The sequence below is a fragment of the Mustela nivalis genome, assembly GCF_964662115.1.
Source record: "Mustela nivalis genome assembly, chromosome: 4".
NCBI classification, from domain to species: domain Eukaryota; kingdom Metazoa; phylum Chordata; class Mammalia; order Carnivora; family Mustelidae; genus Mustela; species Mustela nivalis.
This window is the reverse complement of record NC_139023.1, coordinates 127436123-127454278: the sequence shown is the minus strand read 5'-3', so window position 1 is coordinate 127454278 and position 18156 is coordinate 127436123. Positions and strand designations below refer to the sequence as shown.

The 18156-nt window shown below is 37.5% G+C and overlaps 1 protein-coding gene across 4 annotated transcripts in view; it reads right to left on the bottom strand.

The window, feature by feature from the left end:
* Positions 1–18156, bottom strand: part of RAPGEF2 (Rap guanine nucleotide exchange factor 2) — a 239437-nt gene that overhangs the window by 166553 nt on the left and 54728 nt on the right. For all 4 annotated transcript variants that reach the window (XM_082727766.1, XM_082727772.1, XM_082727773.1 and 1 more), the window contains one exon: positions 3262–3332. In XM_082727766.1, the coding sequence (XP_082583892.1) occupies positions 3262–3332 (71 nt within the window). The remainder of the gene's footprint in view (positions 1–3261; positions 3333–18156) is intronic.

Here is an 18156-nt window from a genome sequence, read left to right as displayed (position 1 = left end):
TGACTCAGTCATTTGAGCATCTGACTCTTCTTTTCATCTCAGGTCATGATCTCAGGGTCATGAAACCTGCTTAAGATTCTGTCTCTCCCTCTCTCTCTGTCATTCCCTGCCACCACCTCTCGACAACAACAAAAACAACAAAAAGTATGGACCAACCAGTGTAGAACAGGTGGAATATATGGTACATGGTAGAAAGTTAGTTTGTACAAGCATACTCCAAATGTTCCTGTGAATCACCATTTTGAGAATACAGAGATCTCACCCTCCCTTTATATTCCAATCAAGCAGAGTATGTACAAGAACATGTTGCTCAGCATTCAAGGTAGGAGCTCTAGGGGTGGCCAACCCAGAGGGACTGGATGGTGGGCCCTGAGCTCCTTGGAATGCTGGCCATGGAAGGAGGGGAAGGGCTATAGACAGCTGCTAGACTAAGTTGCTACACTATCAAAACTTATCGCCTGTGGGTCCCAGAAGCAGGTGTTTTGTCCAGTCTGCTTTTCTTGGATTCCCTGTACATAAGTTCCCTCCATGAACTTGTGTCTCAATCACTGCTTCTGGGTCTTTTCTTCAGCCTCAGCAGACTATAACCTACCCTTGGTTGAGTCTCCTGAGCTATGGCTTTGTACCGTGCTGAAAACACTAACATCTGAATGAAACAACACACCCCCTTTTACTCAGCTCTTGTCTGCCCCCCAGGAACATAAGCTCCATGATGGCAGAGTCTTGGACTACTTCAGTGTATCGCCATGGCTTATGTCAGGGTCCAGCACATGGTAGGCACACAATCAATGACTGTTGGCTGAATAAATCAACCTAACCAGTACCCTCAGACAATCACAATGAAATCTCCTCAGACAATCACAATGAAATCTCCTATAAGACAAATAAATGGGGAAAGTACTAAAACTGGTGGTCATCTTTGAACATCACTGGAGGATGATTTACAAAAAGCACACTGATATGCCCTGAATTCCTCAAGAGCATAATAAGCATAATTTGGTGGTTTCTTAATGATCTAAAACTGCTCATATAACAATGACACTGACATGTAATGCTAAAGAATATATATTTCAGCAGGCTCTTTTTTCCAACACTGACTAGGTCCAGAGTGTTACTTGGCTTTCTCAGATTTTTTACCTCCTCTCCTAACTATAGCATCCTCTGCCCTTTTGGCAAATATGCTGCTTTTAATCCATGTGGATTCAGGGAGTAAATGTTAGAAAAATAAAATGTTGAAAAAATATAGTTTTTAACTGAAGACCTGAAAACCTATAAACTGCACAGAATATGTGATCTTACAGCAACATGGTCATTACTGCCCACCAATTAACACTCAGAAGCGCTTTACTGCTTACACATGGGTGGGCCACAATAATGCAAAGCTATCGTTTTCAAATAAATGAAAGCCTCTGCTGTCCCTCAGAGAAGACTAATGTTCTATTACCCAACACTGAATAAACAAACTTTCAAATCTTGATTAAGTGCTGCTGTTTCTTTTCTAAAACCAGAAACCTCCATTATGTGGAAGTCTTAACTATCCTCTGTTAATCCCAGGGATAACATTTTTATGCATAAAATTCAAATAATATATTATCTAAAAAACATATTATCTATCAAAAAATATATTATCTAAATAAGATATATTTTTCCTAGAAATGGTACCTACTGTAAAGTAGTTTATCCAAGTCATTGTATTTATCTGTAACTCTATTTTTTGTTATTAATCATGTTGGTATCTTGATCTTATTCTAAAAAGGGAATGAAGTTAGTTTCAGCAGATATTTTCCATAAATATCAGAAACAAATGATTTTTAACATAAACAGAATAAGATAAACATCTTAAAGTTCCCTCCCTGTCAGCTCATGCCAACAAAATAAACATAGTCTTAGTCTCCATAGTATAGTCTCCAAAACAGACTTTCTAAAGTATAAATAGATTCAACTATACCACTGAATTAATCGGTTATTTCTACCCCAAAAATTTCCCTTTGAAACAGAGGAAAATTGATGGTTCTAAAGTTGGGTTGATGGATTAATGGACTTCATCACACTACTTACTTTCATAATTTTGAAAATTTCCAAAAGAAGTATTAAAATTGTCCTTATTCTATTGCACAGAATCTGTTACCTAAATAATTTTACAACCACATATACCATAGACATACATTATACAATTAATATGTGTAAACATTATTTAAATATTATCCATGTGTGCTTTTATACACACATGGGAATGTGCCGTTTATATTTGCTTATTCCATAATTCCATTTGCACTTGCAGATTAACTACATTCAATCAAATAGTACTAAAATTTCTTCTTAGTGTAGTTGTCACCAAAAACACAAGATGAAAGACCCTTTAAATATCATTCCTACTTTAATTTGAGCCATCTTCTAAATTCCCAATGGTTTTGCCCTTTAAAATAAAACTTGAATATTTAAACACTTAACCTGCAATCTACTTTAATTTAAATGATTTTCATCAAAAATTAAATTTTAGAAGTACTCAATCCTCTTGACATTTTTTTCAATTAACAACTAAATATGAAATTGATATGCCCGCAAATTAATTAGTGTTTAAAGAGTAAAGGGAAAATATACAGAAAAAGTATTCTTTCAATAATTAAAAACTGCTAGTATCAAAACTAGCTACAGTTGGAGGAAACAAACCCTTCTCTATGTCCTTGCTGGTGTTTATATATAATTCATCTTCCCAAGGTCCTTTATAGTCTGTTCCAGTTAAGACAAAATCGTTGGATTGTATTTTTTTGTTCTTTTAGTATAGCCCAGATAACCATAATTAAGCTTACTCTATCACTGTAGAATAGAATCTATAAGATTTTATACGTGCTTACCAAAAAAAGGCAGTTAACTTAATGCCATGCCAAGACCTAAAACATACTAAAATAATGAACCTAATTGTTCTTTGAATGGTTAAAAACATTCTGGTTTCCTATGTATCTAAATGCTAAAATGTAGATCTCTGTTTGCAAGGACAGCAAATAATAGTCCTTTTGGGGTATTCACCAAGTAGTGTTTATTCCTTTAGATGAGGAGGGAGGGGAGCAGGATACAGAGGAAGAGAGGATATCACTATGGCAGAAATGTCAAAAAATTACTATAAGGATGTAAAACTTATACTACCAACTACAGAGGCTAGATGAGGCAGTTTTTGTAAGTTATTTCTAAACCTACTTAACCATAATAAAGTATCATATAAAACTCCAGCATCCCATTATTAGTTATTGTAAAATGACTTACCTAAGTTGGTGCTCTCTCAAGTTCGATAAGGCTTCCATACCATGTAAATAGGAATATACTATTTCCAAATCCTGTTTGAAAAGAAAAATAGAAATTATTAGACTTTTTAAGAAAAATCAAGAGAAAAGCTAAATCACACAAATGTCATCCATTCAACCACCTTGGGGATATAGAGTAGGGTATTAAAATATAAAATAAATTGGCTTAAACTTATGAAAATAAGTATTTTAATAAACTTGGAAAATTATCATTTTTTTAAAAAGACATTATTTATTTTGAGCGAGAGAGTGTGTGTGTTAGCCCAAGTGTAGGGTGGGGGTAGAATCTGAAGTGGGCTCCATCCTGGAGCCCCAGGCAGGGCTCATTCCCACCATTGTTGAGACCATGACCTGAACCAAATCCAAGAGTCTGACGCTTAACTGACTGACCCACCCAGATGCCCATGTCCTGTTTGTTTTGTTTTAAAATAAGAGTTCTATTGAGATATAATTCACATACTATAATTTTTATTATTTTTATTTTTTTGCTGGAGGCCACAGCAGCACTGAATCATGGCACAGAATCCAGTGAAGGCCAAGTGCATGATCCTCCCCTGCCCTCTGGGCTCTGACACCCACTGCACCCTCCTCACCCCAGAGGAAGAGCCATAGGAAGAGGGCATGGGTGGGCAATCCATGGGGGGGTGGGCAGCTGAAATTTTAATAAGGATTGCACTGAGTCAGTAGATCAACTCAGGTAATACTGCCATCTTAACAACAGTTAGTCTTACAACCCATGGCATGGGGATGTTCTGCCATTTACTTAGGTCTTCCTTAATTTCTTTCAACAATGTTTTACACTTTTCAGTATACAAGTCTTATATTACTTTGGTTCAACTTAATCCTCTCTTTTTTTTCTTTTTTTAAGATGTTATTTGTCAGAGAGAGAGCAGAACAAGTAGGGGGAATGTGAGGCAGAGGGACAAGCAGGATCCCTGCTAAGAAAGGAGCCCAATGCAGGGCTTGATCCCAGGACCCTGGGGTGATCATGACCTGAGCCGAAGCCAAATGCTTAACTGATGAGCAATCCAGGTGTCCCTTAATTCTCTTTAATTAACCAATGAGCAATCCAGGGGTCCCTTAATCCTCTTTAATTAAGAAAAAAAATTCTGTAGCCTTATGAATACCTTTCTAAACAATTCAAACTATATGTGCAACTAAATTTCAAATATTAAGGGCACAGTTAAGGGATAGTGGTAACAACTAGGTAAGAAATTCAAACCTTCTTAAGAGGATACTAAGGAGGTTTAAAGCCTAAAATATTATAATGTAGTCCTTAAAACAATATTGTGATGTGATAAGGGGAAATAAAAACCTTATTTATAGCTCTAAATTGTCTGAATTTAAAATTTATCAATTATTAGAAATTTAAAGTGCCACCCTCTGGTGATCAACTTCCAAATAAACTGATGGGTCTTCAACTTTATTCATCTACAATCCTTGTTATTTCCCACAAGCCTTTTTAGTATATGTGCTGCTGAAGTGAGCACCCCACAAGCCTATTTAAAGTTATTTAAAGATTGAAACCTAAAACTAGACCCTATAAATTCAATACAAACAAGAAAGCTAAAACAAAACTTTCCCACCATCTAGTTAACAAAGTCTGCATTCCTAAAGTTAATAAACTCCTTCTTTAGAAGTAATCAGACTCTAATCATAATGTTCTATTTGCATGTAGTGAAAATCAATAAAAAGTGTCCTAATTGACTGGAGCAATCTGGGGTGACTTGTCTAAAGTGACTGCTTTCTTCTGTAGGTTAGCATGGGACCCCATGCTGCCAAATCTTTATATAGATGAGGAAAAGTTAAAAATACATATTTTGAATAAAATTTCCCCATGTAAAAAAAAAAAAAGTGTCCTAATTATTGAGTTGTTGTTTTTTTTTTTTAATAGCTATAATAAGGGCCTTTCTGGACAATCCTAAAGTTCATATTCTATTTTAGATATTATAAATATGTGTGCTATTTGCCGTATTTAAATAGTATGGAAAGACTGCCCCCGCTCCCCTGTTTCTGAAGAGCTTATATTCTGAATCTAATACTAAAGTCTTACATATTTCACTGAATTACCTATCAACCTTGGGTTATAACCTGCCCAAGATCTACAACATTCTTATTTAAGCAAACAGACAACACTATTCACATTCATTTAACACTCACCAACCAAATAAATTTACAATCACAAAAAAAAAAAAAAAAGTATATTGGGAGAGCAGTAAAAGAAATAAAAAAATTTTTAAAGCTGGAGAAGGGAGAAGTCTAAAAGAAACATGATAGAAGCAAGAATTTGGAAGCTTAGGAAAGGAACAGAGGGGGAAAAACACCCTGAAAAGTCTTAAAAGACAACACGTCTTAAATAATCAACTGTCTTGTTCAAACAAACCCAGCAAAATCAAAGTAAAAGAGCACAGCCCTTAATGAAATGGCACTTTATTAATATGCTGTTTTTTAACACTGTAGAGTTTCATTGTGCAGGGGATACCTTCCTGAATCTGTTACGTCTCATGCGTCAGTATGGATGCAAAAATGAGTATGAATGTACAACCTATATGATTATATAAAGTGTATTTAAGGACAATAACTACATTATTTATCTTAAGGCAATATGTATCATTATAACCTGAAAATTAAATAAGATTGTGGATTAGTTAAAAAACGTAGAGAACAAGGATGTATTCTCACCTCTAAGTCACTGACATCAGTAAATGGGTCAGAAAGCTGTTACAGGAGCCTGCATTATGAAACTCCGAGCGTGAAGGAAAGGGACTGCATTACCTCACCACTGCATGACCAAATCTATATGTATGTCACTGCATAAATAAGACATCTGCAGCTCACATAATCATGATGTGAATTTTCAGGGGAATACATTTAAACATGTCACTTACACAGTACACAATCAGAATCCTAGGCAACCATTTCATACACTTCAGGTATCTAAAGAGACTAAACTTCCTGAATTGAATTCAACACTTGAAATGAATTCAATGATTATGTCCAGTTTCTTCTATTACTCCTAGAATAAGTCATCTCAAAAGAAACTTATTTTAAATGGTTTATGTCACAAGGAGCTTATAAACTCAAGGAACAGACATTCTTCTAAATGAAGCTGTTAAATGGAAGGCAATATTACCTAGCTTGAATTAGATGACTTTACAGATACATTCTATCTAAACATGAGATCTCTTAGTTGTTAACTAACAGCGGGAATGGTAAGAAGTGATGTCTAGATGGCAGCAACAAGTAAGTCTAATGTTTCACTGTGCAATATGAATACAACCATCACAGATTTGGGTAGGTAGGAAAAGCAGAAAAGCTTTGGAAAAGGCATCAGGAAATCTCTCCTCCTAACTCTGAGGAAACAGAGAACATTGGAGGTGAGCAGAAGAAATGTAAACTACAGGAATAAAGACTCTGGCTAAATTTTTCTTCAATAAAGAGCACAGTGGCCAAATATTAGGTTTAGTGATGATTAGGGATTTCAAGTAAGGTAAATAACACTGAAAGGCAAAAAGGAAGACAAGCTTTCTTATTTTCTTTTCCTAGGAGCAAAGTGGACCAAGTAATATTTTGAAATAGGCAAGATGACCTTTTGGATCTTCCTAGGCATTTTTTTCCTACCCTCTCCCCATGTGTCCAGTGATCTTGTATTACCCCAAACCTCATTCTGAGGTATCAATGCCCTGGTCTAAAAATTAAAATTAAATCGGGGGTGGGGGGAGCTTGAGTCTTCCCAGTGAGCTGTCTGCATCCATTTGCATTTGCATGGTCTAAACAGATCTGTAAATGTATGCAGGCAGCACAACCAAGAGAAATGAAAAATATCAGCAGGATAAGGGAAGAGGTATGGGGGGCATGAGAGGCCAGGTGAAGCAACCCAGCTCTGTCCAGGAACCACTTCCACCCGCTTCCTTGCTCTTAGAGGTCACCCCTAACTGCTCTGCTCTTCACTTTTCACCTCTAAATTTTAACCCTCGTTTCCCCTTAAGAGTTGGTCTTTATTAAAATAATCTACAAATCGGCATGGAATTGCCTTTATTTAGCAAACATACAAAGATGCAGAAGGGTGAGATGCTGAGGAAGATTAGCTCTCGGACCAACATGGAATCTGCAAACCCCGTGAAAAGCAGACCTGCTTGCTGCATCACAGAGCAAGGGCTTTCTCTGAAGATAAACAAGGAAATGTAGGACCTTCAGGGAGTTATATTATTGGATTATAAGTGCCTTTTCTATGCAAACAAGAGATACTCACAGACTGAAGTTACATTTCAACAAACTTGACTGCAGAAAAACAAATGCTGGAGCATTAAATCACTTGAAGTATCCCAACCAACATTTCAGTCAAGAAACTATGATATGCAAACTGAGAATCCCCCAACTGCTCCTCCCAAGACAAATACAATTCACATGACCACAGCTATTTTAAAGGATCCTTAAAAATGGAAGTTATTTTTCCCCAAATTTTTCCAGTCTTGAAGACAAACAGGAACATGATGCTTTAACCAGGAAGCAGCATTTTTGGGGACAATAAGCTTTTCCTTCTACCCTAGGAAGGACATCCTTTTTACAAAAATAGATGCTATTTAAAAGCAGATTGGGTGACCGTAAAAACACTGCAGCCCAGCAGACAAGAATACTGACAGGGCAACTGGAATGCAACTTTCCATGAAAATAAAAACAAACAAACAAACCTTTGCTCCAAACATAAACCACATATCAAAACCCAAAAGCATTCTCTAGTTCTCCACAACCTCACCAACCCTCTTGCTTGAGTCTATAAGCACAACACAGCTCTCAACAGGAAAGTCAGAAGGAAAGTTTTCTGCATCTTGGGCTCTTTCTCTAATTTCCCCTTAGAGGCTCATTCAGAATATAATCGGACTGATAGCACATTTATAGTGCGTTTAAAACCAGCTTTCAATTTCACTTGTTAACCTGAATCGGCGATTTGCCAACAACTTACAATATATTTTAATACAATCTTTGGAGATCTGAGAAAAGAGAAGTATTCCTCTACCCTTTCCCACAATTAGTGTTGTGCACTCCTTCCTCCTTTCCTCTAGAGACTCTTTGTAAACAGGAGAGGCAGTATTTTGCACTGCACTACGAGGAAAAAAAAAAAAAAGATATGCATCTTGTGAAGCTATGTATTTTTTTTAGGATTTTACTTTTATGTAATCTCTACACTCAGTGTGGGGCTCAAACTCACAACCCAAAGATCAAGAGTCACAAGTTCCACAGACTGAGTCAGTCAGATGCCCTATGAAGCTATGTATTTAAACTGTAAGTAGTAAGGTGGTCAAGGGGTATAACCCTCCAGTTATAAGATAAATTTAAAAAAAGGTGGGGGGGAGTTGATTCTTTAAAAAGACTTTTTATCTCAATCATCAAAGAGACTAAGGCCAAGATTATGCTATAATTAGCAGGCCTATGGAGACCCCAGGGTTAAGCACCTACAGATTTAAACGTAAGAAAGAAGTAACCTGCTTAAGTGGCATCAGTACTGATGCCAATTTATTCTCCCTTGCAAAGACAAAAAGGTAATTTTCCTTGTAGGCCAAAGATCACTAACAAGGAATTACAGAGCTATGTCTTAAACATTATTAATAAGGACATTAAAAGCTAGAATATTCAAGGCTCAAACCCAAGTGCATAGCCAAATGGGGGAGAGGGCAAAAAGGCGAGAAGTCTGCAAGTTTCTCTGTGTCTACTGACACAGTGGTAAGGCTGAAAAGTTTTATTTGTAAGATTCTCCACTTTTGTACACTAAACCATATAAAACAATTATCCTAAAAAGGATATGGAAAGAGCATAGGTTTGGGTGTCAAATGGCACAGAGTTCACATCCTCATCTCCATCACTGCCAAGATGTGTGACTTCGGGTGCCTACAGAGACTATATTTGCAAAATAAAGTAAATACTAGCTACTCAGCTAGGCTGTATAGCTAACATATTTTATTTCAAAACAACACTTGGCACACATAGACCCCTGGAAACTTGTAGCTGATTTTCTTACCTATGAGATCAGAATACAAGCACACAGTAATGCTACAAATATAAAATTAAATATGGTCCTGAAATCATATACATCATAATTTTTACAAATTAATGTACCCTTTCCATATGTATCTCTAAAAAAAATAAAAATATAGTCAAATGAATTATTTATAAAACTTTTAAAGGGTCCCTTAAATTGTCTGCTTTATAAATCCCAATTTTTGTATCAGGTTTGGTAGGCAGAAGATGCCTATTACCTCCAGAGCATCTACCTGCGCACTGTTTCAAGCCCGTCCCATTCAAACCTCCTGCTTCCAACCCCCCCCCCCCCAGTAGGGCTTCTGAATAAAGCCCAAACACCAACAATCTCTTGCACCCTTTCCATACAAATGACCAACAATCCTTGGGTCCAGTCTCACAAAGTCCCTCTCACCCTAGTGAAAAGCATGTTTCCCAGACCCCATTTTGCAGTGTGCACTTCCTCTCTGAGCCAATAAAGATCCTACTTCCTGTGCCACTGATACGTGACCTTGCACATGTGTTCTGTGCAGCCTCTTTACTTTCAAGAGTTTGCATTTTAAAATCTCCTCAACTAGACAATAAGCACCTTGAACAAAGTCACTCTGTTCTCTTTTACACCTTTTTCTAATCTGTGTTATCAACAGATTGTGAATGCACAAGATGCAAAGAAAAGAAAGGGCAACCTTCCTGCAGGGGTGGTGGTATACAGCACCTTAAAGTGAATACTCCTGAGAATCACAACGGAAAAAAGAAAAGGGAGAAAACAGGTTTCCAACCTTGGTGTTGAGAGCTGTGCGAAACTCCTACAGTCCGAGACAATTCTGTAAAGGGCCACAAGGGGGCAGTCAGGTCCAACAGTCCTTTTCCATGACTGGCAATCTCCTTCATTAGTCTCCAGTACATTTCCATTACATATATACTTAAGAGATTTGAGTGGCTAAAGCATTCCTTAAGATCATCTGAGAAAACAACAGGTCCTTTCCCTTGTGCCTCTAATGAAAAGGGGTGGCGGGGGGGAGAGAAATCCATCAGCACACCCATTAAAATCACTTAATTCCAATCATCCCCAGCAGGAACAATCTTATTTTAAAGCAGCTTCCCTATCCCACATGTCCTAGCAAAGCAACAGAGCATTTAAAACAAAACAAAACAAAAAAATCAAATCATAACACTGCTGAAGTGTTTTGTGCAATCTAAGTCCTTCATATCCCAGAGTTACACCATCACACAGTTCATGGAAAAAATCCACGGTGGAGTGTATGATTTTCGGTAAAATTCTTAAGTTCTTAAACAGCAATTTCAACCTTAAGTCCTGTGAAGACTGTTCCTGAGCTTACTAATTTATACCTGAAAGGAAATAATCTCTCAGAATTGTAATTTCATTCAAATTCACATATCAAAACACAGAAAAATGATATTACTGGTCATCTTGGACACAGCTTGGATATATTTCTCCAGCTTCAGGCTTTTCAGCATTGTATCTTTACAAGACACATGCATAAGGAATTCTGGAAGTAAAAAGTACAGATTCAAGCTATTCTGTTTGACTAAAATTTCCTCAGGTGCTTTCCACCAAAGAAAGCATCCCTTATATCTTTAAAAAAGAGAGTTTTTGAACAGTTGCTAAATTTGAGACAAAAGTACTTACGAAGGTATTCTCTCCTGAATTACTGAATGACAATTACAAGATAGACATCTAGGTTCAACAAAACACACCCTTGTCCCAAGATTCCTCTACTTCAAGTTAGTGTCAGGGAGACTTAAGAGCAGTTACGTTTTAGGGGAGATGAGCTGAAGAAGATAGAAAAAAAAAAGTACTTCATAAATTCTAAGAGAGAGATGAAGTCTATCCTCATTCTCAAAGAGCTTACCTCTCACTGAAGAAAATGCAAGAGTTAAAAGCTACAGCAACAGCAGACATCACAAGGCAATTTTCATGATTACTAAATGAGTGGCATTACATTGAACAACTTAGGGTGCATATTGCGCCCTATGTTCATGTTCATATCCTAAGGGAGAAAAGCCATCGAAGCAATTAAGTTTCACTTGTGAAGATTAAAGTTTCTCATTAGAAAATCAACAATTTAGTTGTAACTAAAAAACTCATCTTTTGCACGAATGAGAAAAATATCAAGTGTCTAAATCAGTCCACGATTCCTGTTTTCAAGAGTCAGTATCAGTATTTCCCCTTCAGAACAATGCACTACTACCAAGTTTACAGCTTCCCAGAATTCACATCTCCTAGGCAGCAAAAACAAAACATATCTTCATTTTAAAGTCACTATCTTACTCTAATTTCTCAGAGTAAAAAATTATGTAGTGAAATTTTAATTTCACATGTACAGAATAACACACTAGAAAATTATTTCCAGTATATTTAATGCTAACCCGGTTTTTGCTATCCATGATTAAGCTAGCAAGCAGTGAATGACTACCTTTCAATTAACATTTAAACATCTGATTAAGAGTAACAACCAGAAGCTCAATCAGCTGGACACAGGAGTACACATGCACACACACACACGTAAACACAGAAACATGCACATACCGCTCTAACAAAATATACCCGGACTATTATTCATTTCGATTAAAAAAAAAAAAAAAATCAACCAAACATACTCTCTCCTCCCCAACACTCCTCTAAACAACACAGTTAGAACCTACAGCTTGGTGTTCAACTCATTTCCCAGACAGTCTGGCTCGGGTAAAGACTGTAGAAACCTTGTCGAGTTGGGGTGGGAGAGGGTAGCTGACGTACACCAACCCACTGAACACAATTTTTGCAACAAGAGGCCCTAGAGCCTACAAAAATCACCCTCAGGACGCAAGCTTCAAGTACCGACCTAATTCCAGAAGCTCAACTAACGATACTTACTTTGAATCACTAACTGTACATGTGTCAATATTCCTACAGCAGTGGAGTTTAGACAGTCCTAACATAATAAAAGCAAAGCAAAACAGGTCACTGAGGACACAAGTTCTTTATTGCCTCTTAGCAGAAAGGAAGAGCTTCTGAATGGAAGCAGGTTTAAATATAGAAAACTTTACTGCTGCCATTTTTCTAGGACAAAAGACAAAAATAATTTGACATCTGTTTTTCCCATCTTGAATGTTTTACTGAGGAGTCAACCACCAATATTATACTTTTTCTCAAGCTTTTCTATTTCTTGAGAGAACAGGAGAAGCAAATGAGAACAGTCTACATATGTAATTAAAGACTTCCAACCACATTAGTCAGAAATTAACTAAACGCTAAAAAAAATTTTAGGTACTCTCAAAATTCAGATCTGTCCATAAAAGGTGAGGTGGTAGGAAGGGGGAAGTTTGACCATCTAACCAGATAAACACTTGGTGGTAGAGTGAGGGCGACAGTTACAGAAAAGCAAGTGTATTATTCAACTACAGGCAAGAATTAAAGAAACATATACACAAAATATATTTTATATTACACACATATGTATAAAATTTGAATCAAGGATTCAACTAGAAGGGACAGCAGGTCATACTTTCTGAAGCATCCTACCTTTCAATCATGTTTTGAACTCTCCGTTGAAACTAAAACCTCACGTCTTTTTCCTTATCCTACTGTAACTGTTTCACCTCACCCAAGAGGACAGGATATGCCGTGTGCATGTGTTCATGTGGTTTACATGTGGGACTCCATGACTTCCATCAAGAAACAAACTTGGCCTTCTGAACAGCAATACTCTGACATCAACACACACAGACACACACACACACACCCCTCTGAAGCTGCTGGACCATCATTACCAAGATTCTCCAAAAATCAGAAGGATGGGTAAAGAGCACTTCTATGGCAACAGTGACCATCCTGTGAAGTCAAGGATTGCAGAGAAGCCATCACAACCAGACAGGGAGGTAAGAACAAAAGGCGGGGAGATGGCTCCCAGCTCCACATTTCCTGTGAAACATGCTCACAATTTAAACGGTGTGCCACTTCAGAGCCAGCGTTACAAAGGGTAAATGGGTTTCTGCATCAGCCCCAGCACCCAGAACAAGAGGATCCAGACAGGAAGAGGGAAAAGAAGCTATACAATTTCCCCTTCCTCGTAAAAGACAAATTTCAAAGAACAGTGAGATGGCTCCAAATGTAGGTCCACAGGAACATTTTTGCAAGTGAGTGGCAAGACAAAAAAAACAAGGACAATATGGTGAGATTCTCAATTAGCTAAGTATACACAATTTAAAGAGCTCTCCTTTATGTTACAATGATAATATTTTTTTTTTGCTTTCTTTGAAAATAAATTGATACTAGATGATAAGAGTTCATTGTTTTGTCTAATACCATTAATAGAAGAAACTTTTTTTAATTGCCCACATTATGTTGGTAATTTAATTTTTGAATGATAGTGAGTTCAATGCTCTTAATTCAATGAATTCCAAAAAACCTGGGACATCCACTTAGGCAATCAGACTACTGAAGTGGTGAGGGGTAAATACAAAATTTTCAAAAATTATTGACCTCTTCTGGCTCTTATTCTCAGACCTCTCCAAAGAAAAGCACTGCAGGTATTTTGACCTCCTCCCCAAAAAGGGATTTCAGTAAATTTTAATTAAAGAAATTTCTAACACTGGAAACTTCTGGTGGAATTCTGGGCCTTAGAACAGAATTAAAAATTGGCAGAAAACACAGCAAGATATTTTGAGCAGGGTAGGTATTCAGAGGGAGTCCTGCCAAGCAATTCTCCTATGTATTCTCTGTCCACCAGGCCACTGGGCTAAGAGTAGGAGTCACTTGAACCACACTGCCTGAGTTCAAAACCTGACTCTGCCACTTAGTAGCTCAGCATCCTTGAGCAAGTCAAGTCACCCAACCTCTCAGTAGCTATTTATTCACCTGTAAAATGGGGCTTATAGCAGTGACGTTTCATAAAGTGTTTAGAAGGGCCTTGGTATATAGTAGGCACTTTTTTTGAGCACCAGCTACTACTACTATTAGTCAATGTTGAATGCCAATTATGGAAATCTAAGGCACAGGGCTGCTGCAGTGGAGGAGGTACCAAAAATTCCCCCAAATTCGTCAGGCTCCAGAGACCTCCTAGCAACATACTCACAATAACACTTCAGTGTTTTGCGGTTGTCCTCTTAGATAATTTCTGGATTTAAAGGAAAATACAATGCTGCAAGACTCTTAACAGGAGACAGCTAAAGAGGTAAAGAATGGCTAGATTTGGGGCGCCTGAGTGGCTCAGTGGGTTAAAGCCTCTGCCTTCGGCCCAGAGTCCTGGGATCAAGCCCCGCATCCTGCTCTCTGCCTGCCTCTCTGTCTACTTGTGATCTTTGAGTGTCAAATAAATAAATAAAATCTTTAAAAAAAAAAAAAAAGAATGGCTAGATTTGAAAAGTAATAAAGAATCTTGAATAAACTTCATGTTCTTTGTGATACAAGTGAGACTTCTACCTAGCCCAAATTTCAACACAGGGTAGGGAGGACCCAGAACCTGTTTAGACATCATCCCTTCCCTTCATTCACAGTCCGCAGGCAATCCTCAGTCAATACTGAGTCTATGCTCTGAACAAACACTGTGCTAGATGTCATCTTGGAGGACAGAGATTGGAACAGAACAACTCTGGTCCTCAAAGAAACTTAGTCTTTAACATATATAAAACATCCTCACAACTGGCTACAATGCAAGACAGAGATTCAATTGTAAGCCATGGATGGCAGAAGACACATTTTCTACTCCCAAATTCACAAATGCTTTCTGTCACTCTACCACTGCTAACAGCCAACAGCAGAACTTCTAAATCATATCACATATTTTCTTCTCCCATAGGCCCCTGATCCTCAAAACACGTATTAAGAGAATTAATTACACCAGAAATCTTAAATATCTAGAACCTCACTCTTTCATTTGACAAACTGTTATTGAGTACCCACTACACATAAGGAAATGTGATAGGATCCAACAGTCAGTATTAAATCCTTTTACCATTAGAGGAGTGTCATTTCCAAAGTGTAGGTTTATTGAGTTATTTATGTCTATTACAGAACAATAATAAAATATTTAGCAATGCCTTAAAAGTACAAATAAATTTACAAGCCTCTAGGGAGAAAACCCAACTTAGCAGAACCACCAGCTATGCTAAACCTGTGTTGGGCACAGCCTTCCAACTGCCCTGCACCCAGTCTGCTGTCAAAGCCAAGTGCCAACTATGATGCACAGAGGAGAAAAAAAGAAAAAGGGAAGACAAAGGACATAATTGCTTCCTCTCTAGTCACAGGTCTCTCACCATTATTCACCGTCACAGTCTAGCTATTGAACATACACATAAGCTTTGTGTGCTTTACAAATACCTGTAAGCACATTCTTCTGCATTGTATCAGTAATACTCATTTTGGGAGGTTGGGCTTTTGAAAATATCAAACTTTTACCCAGAACTATGTCTAGTGAGTGAATGGATTTTTTAAGCTAAAGCAGGCTCAAAAATAACATGCAATTATATGAAGAGGTAACTTCCTTGTAGGATTCACTAAGCAACTCTGAGGATAACACCACGTTACAGCCTAAAAATGTTTTCAACAACAGCAACATTTTTTTTAAAAAATTACTTAGAAATGTAACAAATTCTAAAGATAATACTTTCTTAGATATATAAGCCCTGCTTTATCTTTAATTTCACTTCATTATAGCTGATCCTCATTTTTGGTAGAAAACAGTACATCAAAATCAAATAATAGATAATTACGGAACTAAATCTACTATATTACATGACTCGTACCTATGTGCCATTTAATCCTCCTTAACTCTAAAATATGTGGCAGAATCTGTACCCCAATGTTTATAGCAGCAATGGCCATGGTCGCCAAACTGTGGAAAGAACCAAGATGCCCTTCAACTGACGAGTGGATAAGGAAGATGTGGTCCCTATACACTATGGAGTATTATGCCTCCATCAGAAAGGATGAATACCCAACTTTTATAGCAACATGGACAGGACTGGAAGAGATTATGCTGAGTGAAATAAGTCAAGCAGAGAGTGTCAATTATCATATGGTTTCACTTATTTGTGGAGCATAACAAATAACATGGAGGACATAGGGAGATGGAGAGGAGAAGGGAGTTGAGGGAAATTGAAAGGGGAGGTGAACCATGAGAGACTATGGACTTTGAAAAACAACCTGAGGGTCTTAAAGGGGCGGGGGATGGGAGGTTGGGGGAACAAGGTGGTGGGTATTAGGGAGGGCATGTAGTGCATGGAGCATGGGGTGTGGTGCAAAAACAATGAATACTGTTATGCTGAAAAGAATAAAATAAAAAATAAAATAAATAAATAGATAGATAAAATATGTGGCAGATAACTAACCGTTGTATTTTTTATTCTTTTGGAATCAATGCATTGATTTATTCATGAAGGTAAATATTAGATGTCACTGAAATGATCCACATGTAAACCTGTCCAAACCATATGCCAGTGAGGATTCTACCAAACACAAGTATGGCCCAGGAGGCCAATTATCTTATGAGTAGAAGATTCAGTGCAAAAATGTGAAATACAGAAAAAAATCTGGTAGTAACTCCTCCTCACAACCCCACTACCACCACCAAACACTCATGCTGATCCTGCCTTTAGTATTAATACTCTCAGCAAAAATTAAGTTTTTACAAATTAAAACGTGAAAAAAAAAGAGTAGCTTTTTTTATTCACCTTTGTGTGCTTTTTCTGAAAGTGGTAAGTCTTTCAAGCACAAAATAACAGCACACACCCAGATTTTTAAACTATTAACATTGTGTTCTCTGTAACATTTTCCATTCTTTCCTTAGCAATGAAAAGTTTCCCACCTCAGAAAATCTTCACTTGACCCTTCCTAAATCCTCTATAGCAATAGCTCTATTGCTTAGTCAAGACTGTGGTATGAGAGGTATGCCCCTTTTGTCCATTTTCTCAACTATCCAGTTATTGTAGAACCTTTTGGAATTTGATCTTCGCCCTTAAATTGAAAGTCTGTTCTCCAAGATCACCAATAATCTGCTTAAAACAAATTAACTTTCTCCTTTCCCCTGTGCTAAGCACTCTTGTAGGTGCTAAGGATACACTAGTATATAAAACAGACTAAATCCCCTGACCTTGTGGAAACTGTTGTCTAGTGGGACAGAAGAAATGGAATAACCAAAGTATAAAAACTGTTGATAGTGAAAAGCTGTAAGAAGAAAAAAACAACAAAGGGAAGGACAGTATGAGATGTCATAAAAGGTGGCAAGTGCTGACCACTCCCTCCCCCTGGGTCTTCCCCAAAGGGCTCTGCAGGCTGCACCAAGTCTCTCCAAGGTGAGTATCCCAAGGCTGGTCTTTGAACCTCACTCTTCTTTATAAAATCCGTTCACTTAGAAGTCACGTCTGCTCTCAGTCTACCTTTACAAATGACTCCCTGACGCCGATTTTCTTACAAATGATCACAAACACCAGCTGATAAGTGACCATTCCAAGTTGATGGAGCATTGCTTAAAATGGTAACTAAAATCCACACGAAATTTCCCCTACACAAACCTTTCGATTTCTCTTCTTCTGCCACTGGTACAAGTGTCCCAGCTGCTCTGGGGAGAACCCTGGGACTTATCTTCGACCTACAGCTGCAACTTATAGTAGCTCTTTTCTCCTTTTCTAGACATTGAATTTTTTCAAATACAGTTAAGTCTTTTGTCATACTTTTTTTTTTTTTCATTTTATTTTCAGTGGCATGGACAATATTAAGAGCCATCGTCCCTTTTATCATGCATGATATAAGGGACTCAAAACAACTGTGTAGGCTGCCCCCTGCTACCCCTCCAGTGAAAAATTTCCACCAATCACCAAACTCCAATTGTATCACACATGC